The 16382-nt window shown below is 41.4% G+C and overlaps 2 protein-coding genes across 3 annotated transcripts in view; one reads left to right on the top strand and one right to left on the bottom strand.

The window, feature by feature from the left end:
* KCNMB1 (potassium calcium-activated channel subfamily M regulatory beta subunit 1) overlaps window positions 1–14628 on the top strand; it is a 132803-nt gene extending 118175 nt beyond the window's left edge. For both annotated transcript variants that reach the window (XM_075344502.1, XM_075344501.1), the window contains exon 4: window positions 1301–14628. In XM_075344502.1, coding sequence (XP_075200617.1) covers window positions 1301–1585 — 285 coding nt within the window. In that variant the 3' untranslated portion in view covers window positions 1586–14628. The remainder of the gene's footprint in view (window positions 1–1300) is intronic.
* The window catches only part of KCNIP1 (potassium voltage-gated channel interacting protein 1), a 916677-nt gene that overhangs the window by 696762 nt on the left and 203533 nt on the right, over window positions 1–16382 (bottom strand). The gene's annotated exons all lie outside the window — the stretch shown is intronic.

The raw sequence follows: 16382 nt of genomic DNA on the forward strand, positions 1-16382 counted from the left end.
GCTAGGAAGACAGTCAGGAAAGGGACACAGGAGGGGTGCACCGGTATTGACCTCTGGACTACCCGGGATCGGCGGAGGCACCTGACAGTGGATCCCAGCATACTGTGGGCAACCGGACAGCTGCCGAATTGAGACTAATAGTGAGTAAAGACCTTAACTGCAAGCCTTGTGTCGTCTGTTTTATCCTGCACTGCATCTACAACACCATAGAACCTACAAAGTACCAAAGGTTGCCCTGGGGTACCCGCTCTACCTGTGGAGAGCAAGAAACACCTTAGCTGCCATAACATCAGCCCCAGAGGTCCCTTCCAGCAGCTGTGGCTCCATAGCTGCAAATTACCACAGGTGGCGTCACGAATCTTATGTGAACTTTAACACTATCATCACCCCCAATACCGCCACATTAACTGACCCCACCAGGGCCACGGAATCGGGCCCTGCCACCGCTGACTACCCCGGACTAGTCCGGCCCGACACAGAGTCACCTAAGTCCCTGGGGTGGGCGAGTCATGTATCTTTCTGTGTGTGCATCTTATTCTGTGTTTCTTTCTGTGTATGTCTCTTTCTATGTGTGTCCCTTTCTGTGTGTCTTTTATTGTGTCTTTCTGTGTGTGTCTTTCTGTGTGTGTTTCTTTCTGTGTATGTGTCTCTATCTTTTTGCGTGTCTATATCTGTCTGTGTGTCTCTTTCTGTGTGTGTGTGTGTGTGTGTGTCTTTTGGTGTGTGTCTGTGTGTCTTTTTCTCCATATGTGTCTCTTTCTGTGAATGTCACTTTCTGTGTACATGTCTCTTTCTGTGTGTGTCTCTTTCTGTCTCTCTTTCTGTGTGTGTCTCTTTCTGTGTTTGGGTCTCTCTGTGTGTCTCTAATAGCAGAGCTGTTCCTAGCTCCATGACTTTAATGTAAGCAGGTTTTTGGCGAATAACTGTAAAGCGCAGGGTTAATTTTTCCCCTCAAAACATAGTCTATGACATTCCCTGAGTCACATGAGGCATCTGTGCAAAATTTTCGTGATTTTAAATTTGACGCTGTGGACTAATTTAGTGAACATGCACACATACACATAGCTTTACATATTAGATTTTGATAAGACTAATTGACCTAAAACGGGAAAAGTTTATTCTTATTTCATGTTAGATAGTGAGAAAAACATGCAGATGTGTATTTAAACTTCTGGTTTCAACTGTATATTCAGTTTGGTAACATGTCCTACCCACTAGTGGATATTCAGATAGGTCTTAATTATAATTATACAGTATTAACAGTCAACTGAGTTCTGATACTTTTGTTCTCTCTTTACAGTGTACCTACGTTCCTGACTGTAAGGAAAACTTCACTGAAGTGGAAAATCTTTTACAAAAAATTCAGGGAAACTTTAATAAGACATCTTCATTTTTTTGCTATTTTGATCCTAAGGGCAGACAAAAGAGCATCATTTTAGTAAGGAAATTTGGACCTGAAAAGATGATCTCGTACTTTTTCTGGCCAACATCAATGTTTACAGTCGGACTTTTTGTGGTTACTATTGTAAAAATAAGTCAGTATTCTGCCATGATTTCTGTGCAAGCAAACCGAGCAAATACCTGATTGTGTTATTCTGTCATTTTATTTTCTACATGCAATCCATTTTATATTACCCACACATGCTACCACTAACGCAATTCTAACATCTGGTATTACGCAATGCACAAATATACAGTAGTCTAATTTGAGTATACTATCCCTTTGATTCACTTTTTATATGTATGTGTGATTTTTCAAAAACTACTGATTTCAGGGTCAGGACAGAAACCCAATAAGTGCATATTATAAACAGCTCCAGGACCACACAGCATGAGAGTCTGTCTTGCGGTTGAGGTGTAATTTTCTTAAACAATGCTTAAGAATTCCAATAAATGCAGATTTGAAGCTGGAGGTGAACTTTAAATATTACAATTCTGCTTTTCTCTAACCCTTACATGATAAAGTTTGCCAATGGTATAGTTAGAAGGTAACCATAATTTCACAAAAACTTTCAAAATAAGGTGTCCTGTACCTGTTTATGAGGAATAATACTATTCTTGCCCATTATGTGACCTATATCCTTCATTTGTATCAGTTTCTAAATTTGCAGTTGACTCTGATCTGGTGAGAGGAGACTAGCTGCAGTATTTTGTCCATATACAGCAGAACATATAGACATGGAGTTCTACTTTTGATTTGTTTTTGGCATTATTTTGCACACATTGAGAAATAGCAACAGCATGGAGGACATTATACATCAGTACTGAGGTGTCTAGATGTGAATCCAGCTCAGGAATGATGTTGAAAACTTGGTTCCTGACTCTTGGGCTGGTGTCACAATTGCGAGTGCTTCGCGTGTATCTCGCGCGAGTCTCGAGTTGCATCACCCGGCACGGACTCACACTCTCCTCACAGGAGCGGGTCGGTTACATGCATCTCTCTGCAGCAAGAGAGTGTATGTCCGTGACAGGTGATGCAACGCGAGAGTCGCGCGAGATTTACGAGAGGCACTTGCAAGTGTGACACCGGCCTATTCCTCAGTGTTCCTCTCTTGCCCCCCTCTCCATAAAGTATAATAAAAGGTTTTACTTAACACTATGGTGAACTGCTGTTTAACTTTCCTGAACAAGATGGAGTTGAGCTTTTTTTTTCGAGAGTGGATAGTGAGTTCAGGAGGCAGAGAAAGAAGTGTATCATAAGGTCACAAAGCAGAATTGGAAAAGATACTATACAAAGTGAAATAAAAAACATTACATAAAGAACATACCTAAAAAAAATGCCCTGTCACTAGTCCAAATGTGATCAGTTTTTGCTATTACAGTAAAAAAAAATAAGTATTTGATACACTGCCGATTTAGCAAGTTTTCCCACCTACAAAGAATGGAGAGGTCTGTAATTTTGTTTATCGGATGTAGACTTTGTGTCAGAAAGCATAAAAAAATCCAGAAAATTACAATGTATGATTTTTAAATAATTAATTTGCATAAGCATTTGATCATTTACCAACCAGCAAGATTTCTGGCTCTCACAGATTTGTTATTTTTTTCTTTGAGTGAGAAGCCTTCCTACTCTGCACTCATTACCTGCATTACTGGCACCTGTTTGAACCTGTTGCCTGTATAAAAGACACCTGTCCACAGACTCAATCAATCACACTCCAACCTCTCCACCAAGGTCAAGACCAAAGAGCTGTTTAAGGACACCAGGGACAAAATTGTAGACCTGCACAAGGCTGAGATAAGCTACAGGACAATAGGCAAGTAGCTTGGTGAGAAGGCAACAACTGTTAGCACAATTATTAGAAAATGGAAGAACAACACCATCTGGATGATCCAGAGGAGAAATGTGATGAAATAGAACTTACTTTTTGGTATGAACTCCACTCACCATATTTAGAGGATGAAGAAGGATGAGTACAATCTCAAAAACAACGTCCCATTTATGAAACATGAGGATGGAAACATCATACTTTGGGGGTGCTTTTCTGCAAAGGGTACACGATGACTATTATTGAAGGGAGGATGGATGGGCTAATGTATATCGAGATTTTGGCCAACAGCCTCCTTCCCTTAGTAATAGCATTGAAGACGGGTCAAGACTGCGTCTTCCAGCATGACAATGACCTGAACCACACAGCCAGGGCAACTAAGGAGTGGCTCTGTAAGAAGCATTTCAAGGTCCTGAAATTGCATAGCCAGTATTCAGACCTGAACCCAGTAGAAAATCTTTAGAGGGAGCTGAAACTCAAAGTTGCCCAGTCACAGCACCGAAACCTAAAAAATCTGGAGAAGATCTGTATGAAAAACAGGGCCAAAATCCCTGCTGCAGTGTTTGCAAACTTAGTCAAGAACTACAGGAAACGTCTGACCTCTGTAACTGGACACAAAGTTTTCTGTGCCAAATATTAATTTCAGGTTTTCTATTGAATGAAATACTTATTTCATACAATAAAACGCAAATTAATGATTCAAAAATCATACAGTGTGATTTTCTGGATCTTTTTTGGATTCTCTCACAGTTGAAGCGTACCTACAATAAAAATTACAGACCTCTCCATTCTTTGTAAGTGATAAAACTTTCAAAATTGGCATTGTATCAAATACTTATTTCCCTCACGGTATGTTATGCCTGGTGCTCCCCTGAGTATTCTGAATTTTTTTTTAATATGCCTAAAGGTACGTGCAAATGAAGAGTTTTTGTTGCATTATTGACTCTGTGTATTTTTGCTGAGGCAAAAACGTTGCCTTTTACAGCAACAGCAAAGTGGATAAAATTTATGGAAATCTTATGTGTACTGTTCTTCTTTTTTACGCTGTGTAAACTGACCAGTAGAGCATTTTTATAATCTGCAGCATGTCAATTTCTCTTGAGGGCACACTGTCGTGCGATGTTGGGCTCTGCACACACCTGCTGGCACGGCGTTATCAGACACTGTTCACACCATAGATTTTGACAAGCAACCCGAGGCTTCTGGATTGTTCAGCCAGAGCTGGACATCGGTTGGTTCAGGTTCTCTGGTCTTCAGCTCTGCAGGAGTTAATTTCTGCAGACTTGTGAGCAAGAGTTAAGAGCTCAGGTTGCTAATTGCCATGTGCAGCTGTCTCCTCCTTATTTAAAGCACGGTTTCCTTCAAGTATGCAGTGATGATAGCTTCAGCATAAGCTCCAGCAATCCCGGTCTTGGTGGTTATCTTGTTTATGGTGATCTGTGTTGCGATCTTGAGTGGTGTGAATGTTCCCCTGTAGTGCGTTACTACCTTCCCTTTTTCATTGTTCCCCAGTACACATATTGTCTCTCCTGTGTGTTTTGAGTGCTCTATGTACGAGGTTCCATTCTCCTTCGTCCGTGTCTTTTTGTGGGGTTTTGTCATTGTGTTTTCCAGCCTGCCCAAACGATTGGGAGTAAGATCAGAGCTCAGACAGGAGTTAGGGTCATGCTGGGGGCTCGGACCTGGCTACCTTCAAGCCTAATTCCAGGATAAGGGACAGTAAAGGGTCTCAAGTCTGAGGGTCAACCTATGGGCCGATGACCTGTCATTATATACCCCATGACACACGCAGAGTTTTGTGTGTGGAATTTCCCTATGGATAAAAAACATACATGCATTTTTAGTGCAATATAAAGGAGTTAAAAACGCAAGAAATCTGCACCTAAGAATGTCAATACAAGGAAGTTTCTAAAGCAAAGCAGCTTTATTTAAAGTATGAACCACCAACAACATATGCAATTGCATATAACAATCAGATTTGATCAGATTATAATATACCTACTTTTTGTCTACCGACCCCCTCGTAGGTATATTATACATGACTATGGGATCCTTTATGCTCATTTGTATTTTTTAGATATTTCAGTAGCACACTTGTGTTGTATTTTGTAACCGTATTTAATTATTCATATCAGTTACATTTGCATTGCTCCCATTATTACCTAAGGCTGTTATTATATATACTATACGGGGGATTGGCTGACTTGATGTTCCTAACATTATTCAATATCTACCCTTTGAGGGGGTTCTGTTTTTTGGAGACATCTTATATATGTTTGTGATTTTAAACGATTTTACATCTAATAAAATGTAATTGTTATATGCGATTGCATATGTTGCAGGTGGGGAACAGACTACAGCAGGGGGGCTGCTCGAGACGCTCGGATCCGGGGTCTTGGCTGTGGCTCGAGGGGAGCCGGATCCAGGCCTGAGCACCTGTCCATCTCCCACAAGTGAAAAAGGGGGTTTTGTATTGTAGGGAACCGTATTTAATTATTCATATCAGTTACATTTGCATTGCTCCCATTATTACCTAAGGCTGTTATTATATATACTATACGGGGGATTGGCTGACTTGATGTTCCTAACATTATACAATATCTACCCTTTGAGGGGGTTCTGTTTTTTGGAGACATCTTATATATGTTTGTGATTTTAAACGATTTTACATCTAATAAAATGTAATTGTTATATGCGATTGCATATGTTGCAGGTGGGGAACAGACTACAGCAGGGGGGCTGCTCGAGACGCTCGGATCCGGGGTCTTGGCTGTGGCTCGAGGGGAGCCGGATCCAGGCCTGAGCACCTGTCCATCTCCCACAAGTGAAAAAGGGGGTTTTGTATTGTAGGGAAGGTTTGTAAGTGACGCGACCCATGGGCCGTGGTGATATACTGATGACAACGCCGCTGCCCCTGGAAGGGGTGTCCGGGCCTGATGGAGTGGGGCAGCTGGATGGTATCCCCTCCACGGGTAGGGGAGGTGTTGACCCGGGACCCCAGTTAGAGTGGGATAGTGTAGCAGAGTGCAACCTGCAGGACTGGACCGGGTGGTGTTGATGTACTCACAGTTCCTAAGTAACTTCACACACAGTCCAGATGGTAAACCAAATTGCCAGTAGCCGGTCGCCTTAGGAGGGTGCATTTGGATCCCACACCCCAGCACGGTAGAACAAGGGCCCTTCTTCCTGCACTTTGTGTTTAAATTTTTCACTGTGACCACTCCGTATGGAACGGGGAAGTCCACTCCCGGTGTTATTGTCCTTTGGGAGTTGTGGTCCGCGAGAACTGACCCGTTGGATCTTAGCAGGCAATTGTGGAGCCCTATACCGCTCGTTGGGCTTCCATCTCGCGCTATCTGGGCCTCCTGTGGTACAAGACTTGGAATCTTGTCCCCGGCTGGTTAATTGGTAATGGGCTTAAAGCTGCTCCTTGCCCTAGGGTCCAGGTACCCTGTCTGTGCACGGCTCCGGACCGGATTCCCGCTGTCGATACCGGAGGGCTACAACCCTGCCCTGGTCCACTTAAGGTTTCCCGCTACCTGATCTCTGTCGCCTGTGGCCCTGTCCACTGACTGCCACCTAGACCTCTGTCAGCTCAGGAGCTCCAACTCCCGACAACCGTCAGTTTCAACGGTCACTCACTACTCGTCTGTCTGTCTCCAACTGACCCTGTTCCCACCCATTAGACCTCATAACCCCTAGGTGGGCGTCACCATCCACTTGGCCCCGCCCACTGGTGTGTCCCTATTGTGATGGGGGGTGACTAGGCTTTGCTGGCTGATGTTGTGCACCAGGATGAGGATTGTGATGGAGGACCAAAGAGGAGTGACTCCTGCACCTAGAAGAGGGGTGCAGTCATCTGTGACACCCTGATTTTGTCAAGGCGTCCCACATATGTTGTTGGTGGTTCATATTCAATGGTTTGAACATTCCCATTTTTTGATTGTGATTTTGGTGTTTATTTAAAGTATGACACTAAACAGAGACAAAAAACGCAGCGCCAAAAGCATGATAAAAACACAGCATCAATAACACAAATGAAAAATGCAAATAAACTGAGGTGCAGAAATTCTGCAGTGTGAAAAACTCAACAAACACTGATCGTGGTACGTGGGAAATTATTGCACCCAATTTGCTAATTTTTTTAGTCTTTATCCAGGGAAAATTGATAAAAAAAATTGTAAAGGGGCCTTTCTTTAGAATGATCTATGCATTCATGCTATTAGCAATTGCTCTAGGTAAGAACCATAAAAATTTGCATATTGAGTGCTTTAAAGGGTTAATATTTCTGCACCCGATGGCCAATTTAAAAACATAAGCAAAAAATATAAATCTGAACACTCATGAGCAGTGGGAATAAAATAAGAGCAGAAAGTAACAGGTCCTTTTTAACCCCTTAAAGGAAATTTGGCAGCAGATTTTTGCTATTTATTCTGAGAGCATCATGGTGTGGGTGTTGAGACCCTGATTCCAGAAATGAATCACTTATTAGGTTGTGTGCTGTACTTTCAATATAGTCAATGTTTTATCAGCAGGAGATTATCACTGTAGCACTAGGTCTCACATGCAGGTCATATCAGGTAATATGTGCAAACCCACCCCCATTACTATTTGGCAGCTTGCTCAAAATGCATCTCAAGGGTGCGGATGGGTAAATACATAACTCAGCAATTTGAGCACTGCTACATCTACAACAGAGCAAACTAGGATTTTAGTTTAAAAAATGGACACATTGCTGGAATCGGGATCTATGCCACTACATTATGCTGCACTTAGGACACTACGACATCGCAAGCCGATGCTTGCGATGCCGAGCGCGGTAGTCCCCGCCCCCGTCGCAGCAGCGATATCTTGTGATTGCTGCCGTAGCGAACATTATCGCTACGGCAGCTTCACATGCACTCACCTGCCCTGCGACATCGCTCTGGCCGGCAAACCGCCGTCTTACTAAGGGGGCGGGTCGTACGGCGTAACAGCGACGTCACACGGCAGGCGGCCAATAGAAGCGGAGGGGTGGAGATGAGCGGGACGTAAACATCCCACCTACCTCTTTCCTTCCGCAGAGCCGGCGTGAGCCGTGGTGACGCAGGTAGGAGATGTTCCTCGCTCTTCTGGCTTCTCACACAGCGATGTGTGCTGCCACAGGGGAATGAGGAAGAACATCGTACCGTCGCTGCAGCTACATTATAGAAATGGCGGACACTACACCGATGATACGATTACGACGCTTTTGCACTTGTTAATCGTATCATAAAGGATTTACCCAGTATGATATCGACAGCAACGCCGGATGTGCGTCACTTTCGATTTGACCCCACCGACATCGCACCTGCAATATCGTAGTGTGCAAAGTACCCCTTAGACTCCATATCAAAAACCTGCTGGCAGATTCTGTTTAATGACTGTTGATATTCTTTTTATAGCCGTCATTAATCACAAGACCTCAGCGAGTTCTGACCTTTATTAAAAAAAACCCTTTCTTCTTTCACTTGATTGTGGTGGTCAACAATATAGTCATATGAGGGTTCATTGTTTTTTTTTTTTCAAGAGGGCTGGAATTATTTTGGAATATATATAACTTGTTAACAAAACATTTAACCAACTCTTTTTGGGAAAGAAAATAAACAAATCAGCAATTTTTCAGCAGTTTTTATGTCTTGAATCTTGCGCTATTCATTGTGCAACACAAACAAAGTATTAACTATGCATTAGCACAATTTTGCTGCGCTAAATTCTGAGCACATCATGGTTGTTCAATCAGCAACAAATCTCATCCCTCTTATGGAAACATTTACCACCAGGACAGAAACCACACAGGGTTCAAAGTGAGTACTATTAACTTATACTAATGAATTGTTCTGTCGAGGGTTCTGTCTGAATACATGTAAGCCCTGATGTAAGTGTTCAACGAGGATCACAAAATAAAAGTGACCCTAGCCTTAAAGCAATGAAAAATTGTTATTATGCAACCCAAAATGGTCTGAATACCAACTTTATCTCATATCTCAACAAGTCCTCACGTAGCCCAGTATCTGACAACAGAAAAATAGGGGGGTTCTATATACTGGTAACTCAAAGACACTGCAAAATCTGCAACATCCACATTCCCAGAGTCAAATGCCCCCTACTCATTTCTGAGCCCCACAGTGTGCTCAAACCACGGTCAGTCTCCACGTTTAGGGCATTGATATAGAATCGGAGAAGCCACTTAACAGTTTTCAGGGTGCAAGTCTCCATAAACAGAAGCTGGGCACAAAATGTTGGCCACTAAAATAGAATATTTGCAATTTTCACTCTAAACATCCATTGTGTGCTTACTTCTGGAGAACACCTGATGGGTCAAAAAAGTTACTATACCCAAAAATGAATTCCCAGAGGGATGTAATTTCCAAAATGTGGTCATTTCTGGGAGGTTTCTGCACCTAAAAGGCTCTGCTAATTATGCCAACAAGCTATTCCAGCAATATCAAGTGCCCCCAGAGTCAACTAGCGTCATTTACCTTTTTTGCCCTGTTGTGTGCCCAATCAGTAGTTTTTGACCCCATGTGGGTTTTTTGTTATTGGGACAAATTCAGTAACATGTTGTCATTTTCTCCTATTACCACTTGTGAGATTGAAGCATTTGAGAGTAAATTTACGTTACTGGAAAAAAATGTTACTTTCTTTTTACAGCCCAACAATATTCAGTGAAGCATCTGGGGGATGAAATTGCTCAATACAAAACTAGATGAATTCCTTGAGGGTTTTACTTTCGAAAATAGTGTCACTTGTCGGAAATTTCTGCTGTTTTGGTACTACAATGACTGCAAAAGACAACATGGTGTCTACAATCTGTTACAAACAAATTTGTCCTTTAAAAATCAAATATAACTCTTTTCCTTCCAGGCCCTGCCATTTGTCCTGACAGTAGTTTTTGACCACATTTGGGGTAACACTATTTCATAAGAAATCAATTAAAGAGAACCTGTCATCATGATTTGATATGTTAATGTAAAGATAAGGCAATAATGGAAATGTTATAATGATTTAAAGGGAACCTGTCACCGGATGTTCATAATATGTACCTATCGGTCAGTGCGAAGCAGACTGGTCGGATGGGCGTCTCCGTTCTCCGGGTCCAGCGCCTCTGTGCTCAGGGCAGATTAAAGTGCACCTGCACATGACCTCACTGTCGGCTAGTGTAGATAACTTAGAATGCGTCATCCATACTAGCTTCAGAAGGAAAACAAAGATGGCCAAAAGAGGAGGCACGGGACCCGAAGAACAGAGACGCCCATCCGACCAATCTGCTCTGCACCAACTTTTAGGTGAGTATTATAAACATCCAGTGACAGGTTCCCTTTGATAGATAACTGTAGTGCAGAAATCCGCAGCCTCTGTTCTTGTTTAATTTATTCTAGAAGTTTTGCTGCAATATCCTTTTTGTGAATAAGGGTGGGACTGTTTAGGGCCTACAGCTCTGTTGTACCCCCTCCACGTTTGTACAAGCCTCTTTTTAAAATTTCACGTTAGCACTGCTTTCATTGTGTGCACATTCATTTTTCCACAAAAAGAGCCATGGAGAGCGCATGCGCACACTGACATCCGATGGTCTCCCATAAATTGGTGGAGCATGCGCAGATTCAGACCTCAGCTCATCATTAAGGCTATGTACCCACGGGCGCTCGTACCTGCGGATGTATCCGCAGGTACGAGCGCATGTTTCCCGCAGCTGCCCGCCGGCGTCCGCAGCTATTTTTAGCTGCTAGATTACAGTGGAATAGCTGCGGGAAACATGCGGACATTCATGCGGCTTACCTGCGGACGTCCCGGCCTCTTATCTCCATAGCGGAGGGCCGGGACATCCGCAGGTAATTCCGCATGAATAATTGACATGCAATTATACATGCGGATGCCTACATCCGCAGCATGTTCGGCAGCCGCACTTTCCGCAGCGTGGACACAGCACTCCCCATGTCCCATAGGATAACATGGGGAGTAACTGTACATGCTAAAACCTGCGGATTTATCTGGAAAATCCAGAAATATCCGCAGGTTTTCCGCGTCAAAATCCGCAGAAACAAGGTCCCGTGGGCACATAGCCTAAAGGCTGCTTTACACCAGACAATCTATCGTGCGATAGATCGTCGTGGTCACGGTTTTTGTGACGCACATCCGGCATCGCTGGCGATGCCGGCCTGTGTGACACCTCCTAGCGACGCAGTATCGCTCACAAATCGTGAATCGTGTACTACTCGCTAGGTTCCATAATATCGTTTCATTTAGTTGTTCATCGTTTCCGAGGTAGCACACGCCGCTCCGTGTGACACCCCAGGAACGATGAACAGCAGCTCACCTGCGTCACGCGGCCGCCGCCGGCTATGTGAAGGAAGGAGGTGGGCGGGATGTTTACGTCCCGCTCATCTCCGCCCCTCCGCTTCCATTGGCCGGCAGCCGTGTGACGTCGCTGTGACGCTGAACGTCCCTCCCACTCCAGGAAGTGGACGTTCGCCGCCCACAGCGAGGTCGCACGAGAGGTAAGTATGTGTGACGGGGGTTACAGACTTTGTGCGCCAAGGGCAGCGATTTGCCCGTGATGCAAAAAGGACAGGGGCGGGTGCGATCGATTGTGAAATTGCACAATCGGTCGTACCGTGTAAAGCAGCCTTAAGACCGTTCAGAAGCCCTTCAGAAGTCAATGTGCGTATGCACCACCCATGTCGTCATTTTACTAAAGATCAAAGGGAGATGAATTTGAGTCTTTGTTCCGGGCAGTGCTAGTGCAAAATTTTAAAAAGAGACTTGTACAAAATGCGGAGGGGCTGCGGTAGAGGCAAAATGCCAACCCACAATCCTGCCTGACAGACTAGTCCCACTGGATTGCAAAGGAAACAGAACCAAAACTTCTAGAATGAATTAAACAAGAACCAGACTGCGGATTTCTGCACTACAACTATCTATTAAATCAGTATGTCATAGAAAGTCACTGAACACTCCAAGTATTTGAGCAAAGTTTTAATGCAATTTTATTTGTGATTTTTCAGGAAAAAAATTGTAAACAAAAACGACCATCTCCGACATTTCAGCCCAAGGGGTCTTGATCACAGGGTCGCTAGGAAAAACAAAATTATATACAATATATTTACAAAAATATTTACAACATGTACAAGTGAAGAAACACAAAACAATTCTAAGTGCGGTTAAATTCCAAAAAGGGCAATTCCACAAACGTTTTTGTTTTGTTTTTTTATTTACCATGTTCACTATATGGTAAAACTGACCTGACAGTAAAATTCTCCAAGTCAGTAAGATTACATATATACTCAGTAGGAGTTCATAAATACCAAACAAGTATAGTTTTTTTTATTATTTAAGTGGTCAAAAAAAATCTGGAATTTGTAAAAAAAATAAATTGCGCATTTGTCACCATTTTCCGAGACCTGTAAAGTTTTCAATTTTCAGGATGTGGAGCTAAGTGAGGGTTTATTTTTTTGCATTCTGAGCTGACATTTTTAATTATACCATTTTTGGATAGATGCATAGTTTTAATCGCCGGTTATTGAATTTTTTTTGCAATGTTTCGGCAACCCTAAAAATGTAATTTTGGAGTTTTAAATTTTTTTTCTTTATGCAGTTTATCAATCAGGTAAATTTATTTTATTTTTTGATACATTGGGCATTTCTGAATGCAGAGTTACCAAATATCTGTATTTTTAAAAATACATTTTTTCAAAGGGGAAGAGGGGGTGGATTTAAACACTTGTGGTTTTTTATTGTTTTTTAATATTTTTTAAAACTTATATTTACTATTCCTCTTAGGGGACTTGAAATTAGCTCTGTTTGATCGCTTGTGCTCTACGGAGCCACCCAATTCTCACAACTGCAATAAGGTTGGTAGACAGATGGAGAAATAGACAAGCGGATATTACAAAAGTGCAAAGGCTGCAGCCAGACACCAAGGCTGCAGGCAACACAGCTCCAAAAAGCAGAACTACTGCAGAAAAAAAGTCCAGTAGCTACTAAATGCTTCCTCCCTCCAATGTGAACAAAACAGAAAGAACCTTCTATTTTTGACATCAGGTGATGGATAATGTGATCATTTAAAAGAGATGGTAGTGGTCACTAACATGCTGCATGTGGGGTGAATTAACCAGGAGCTACTAACAGGGAAAATGACATTAACCTTTTCAGTACCAACTGAATGCAAATACATTACATATATAGAGCCTCACCACATGATGTGGACCTCAGAACCCAGAACCATCACAAATATCACCAGTAAAGAAGACACTTGTGACATTCTTTTATCAGCTGCAGACCTAACAATTATCTAAAGATAGAGCTCTGAATAACCCAGCCCACACTATTGATTAGCAGATTTGTGTAAAGTGTTCAGAAAGCTGCCAATCAGTGGTGGGGTGGGGTTATACAAAGTTCTTCAATATACTTGATTACATGGCAGCAGGTTTTCTATTGCTTTGATGATACCATACTGCTGATAGAGCAGTGATTTTCAGCCTTGTATGTGATACATTACTGAAATTAGACTCTCTGATTCTACATTATGCTCTACTCAGATTAGGAAACAACAACTCATAAATGAGCAACACATAATGGCACCTGGCCAGCCACCTGCAGCTCATCCGATATCTGACCTTCTCAATATTACTTCTTACAATATTACAATATTACATCAATAATAGATCTTCCTCCCTGAAGAAGTGACAATACCCTGGTGAAACGCGCGTTGGGGGTCTTAGGTCCTTATTTGGGGGTACTTGATGGCGCAAGATTAAGCCTAGATACGGCTTTTGCACTCCTGAACTTTAGGTAAATATGTTTCCCTCCCATTCATATGTATACTTGTTCTGGTAATATGTTCCCAGTATATACTCTCAATACAGAATGTAATCTTTATTTTATCTATTATGTCTCCTTTTCTAATTACTGTTTGAGGACTCCTGGGATTCCTTTCATTAAATTCATTATTTATTAGGGGATATTTTCTTGCTCTGCATATACCATCTCCTCTCTTATGTGGTTGTTTTAGACACACTGATTTTTTATTCTGTCTTTTGTGATCACATAATAAAATGTGCCTATTTTTTGCACAATATACTCGTTTCCTCTTGTTTTCCACGTACTCAGATCAGGTTGCAAAAATCTGGTGACAGATTCCTTTTAAATGGTTATTTTGAAATTTATAAATAGATACAATTTCAAAAGGATTATTAGAAAAAAACACAGTCTGATTTGATTCAATAGCAAGAGCAATTTACCCCAAAAAATAGGTGTGATTTAAACTGAGTAATGATAAAATATAACTTTTATTAATACGTTAAAAACTGGGGAAACATACGAACATGAAAAAACTATTCCACCGATATAGTATGACAAGTAATTGAAATAATTATATAAGCCAGAGGGCTTATTAACCTATATCAGTAAGGATAAATAGAGCCAACTAATGGAACAGATTAATACCAATTAGTGGATAACCTCTATATAAAGGGTGCCCATAAATACCTTAAATTGCAAAAAAACCCCTATCTCACCGGTATCTCTTCATAGTTCAGAATAGATGTCCTGGTGACTGCTAGATCTCCAAGGGGGAGCTATTGTACATAGCTGCACCAAACGCCTTAAATGCCGATCCGTAAATGGCGTGCTCCAGACTGGTGATCAAATCTATTTGACTTGAATTTTAAGACATTTGCAGCTCTGAGCGAATTTGAAGAATTTGTGAATCAATTCTGACACCTTTTTACACATTGCAGGAAACTGCATCAGTCACAGAAGGCTGACATGACCAAAGCCTTAACAGCACATACTTCCCCATAATGTTTTACTGCTAACAGATTACATGGAGTGGTGCAGCAAATAAGGAGTGACTATGAGAGTCTGTATAAAAGCCTAATCAGAGAATGCAGCAGCCTCTTTACAGTGATTTTAGAAGTGAATGTTTGTCAGAGCTTACAGCTTAGAATCAGAGACGGCAAAAGAAAGGCCTAAAACATTGCACAAATACTCCAGACAGTAATATGTTGGACAAATGCAGAAGAGAAATAGATGTGAGTAATAGTCTATGAGTAATACAAAAATCTATTGATCGGGAAAGGAAGATATGGCAGCAGTAGTGCCAGGCTCAAAATATTTGTTCAGTGGTATGGTGTAGCTGGCATCTGTCCTGCTACAATTGCTATTACAATTGCACATTTTGGTTTTTTTTCTTTTTAATGCTCTAAAAAGCAGGAGAAGGACAGCACAATAGTTTTTACAGAAGAAAATTCTGGAATCGGTGTCAGTCAGACACCATGTAAATGCTTGTCAAAAGTGACAGTACTGAGTTTTTTAATCATTTTGGGATTTTTTTTTTTAAATAAAAAAATAAAAAATTAAACTAAACAAAATTCAGACATTTAAGCCTTTCTATCTTACAAAGTGTATGTGTTGCAAACAAATTTTAAAATTTCTATTTTTGCAGATGTTTTTCTAGTGAAATTCTACATCTATACACACCACAGTAATACAATGCCCTGGTGCAGGTGCTAGTTTTTCGGTTTGGCCTGTTCTTTTACTCAGCATCTCTTGTTACATTTTTTTGGGGAGGGATGTTCAATCGTATTGAAAAAAATAAAATAAATAAAATTATTTAATTTACGTCTGCGATTTTTGGAGAAGGATGTTCAATTTTGTTGAAAAATATAACAAAAAAAGTTAAAAATGTAGACATTAAATAGGAAAAGTTGACTCCAATTCTAAAACATGCTGCCACATTTTGCTTTCTGTATATGTACCTACCCACATTGCATTTTTTATGTTCTTTTTGGCAAGGGTTAACAATAAAAGGATGTCAAAGTTAATTATAGTGTTGCATAGTAAAAATGTAAGAGACAACGTTAATGAAAAAAAGAAAAATCTTGGCTAAGAATGTGGCAGCTGCAGAAACATCACCACCAGTGGCACCAGCTGTCCGGGTAGTAGTGCTATCAAATGCAGGCTATGCATGGCCTCCTGTACCTCTAACAAATATACATGTAGAAGAAGCTGATATATTGAATATATGGCACATCACTCATCATAATCACAGTAGGAGGATGTAACTTCTAACAGCAGCACCATCATGCTTCCACA

This window comes from Anomaloglossus baeobatrachus, chromosome 4 (assembly GCF_048569485.1).
Source record: "Anomaloglossus baeobatrachus isolate aAnoBae1 chromosome 4, aAnoBae1.hap1, whole genome shotgun sequence".
NCBI classification, from domain to species: domain Eukaryota; kingdom Metazoa; phylum Chordata; class Amphibia; order Anura; family Aromobatidae; genus Anomaloglossus; species Anomaloglossus baeobatrachus.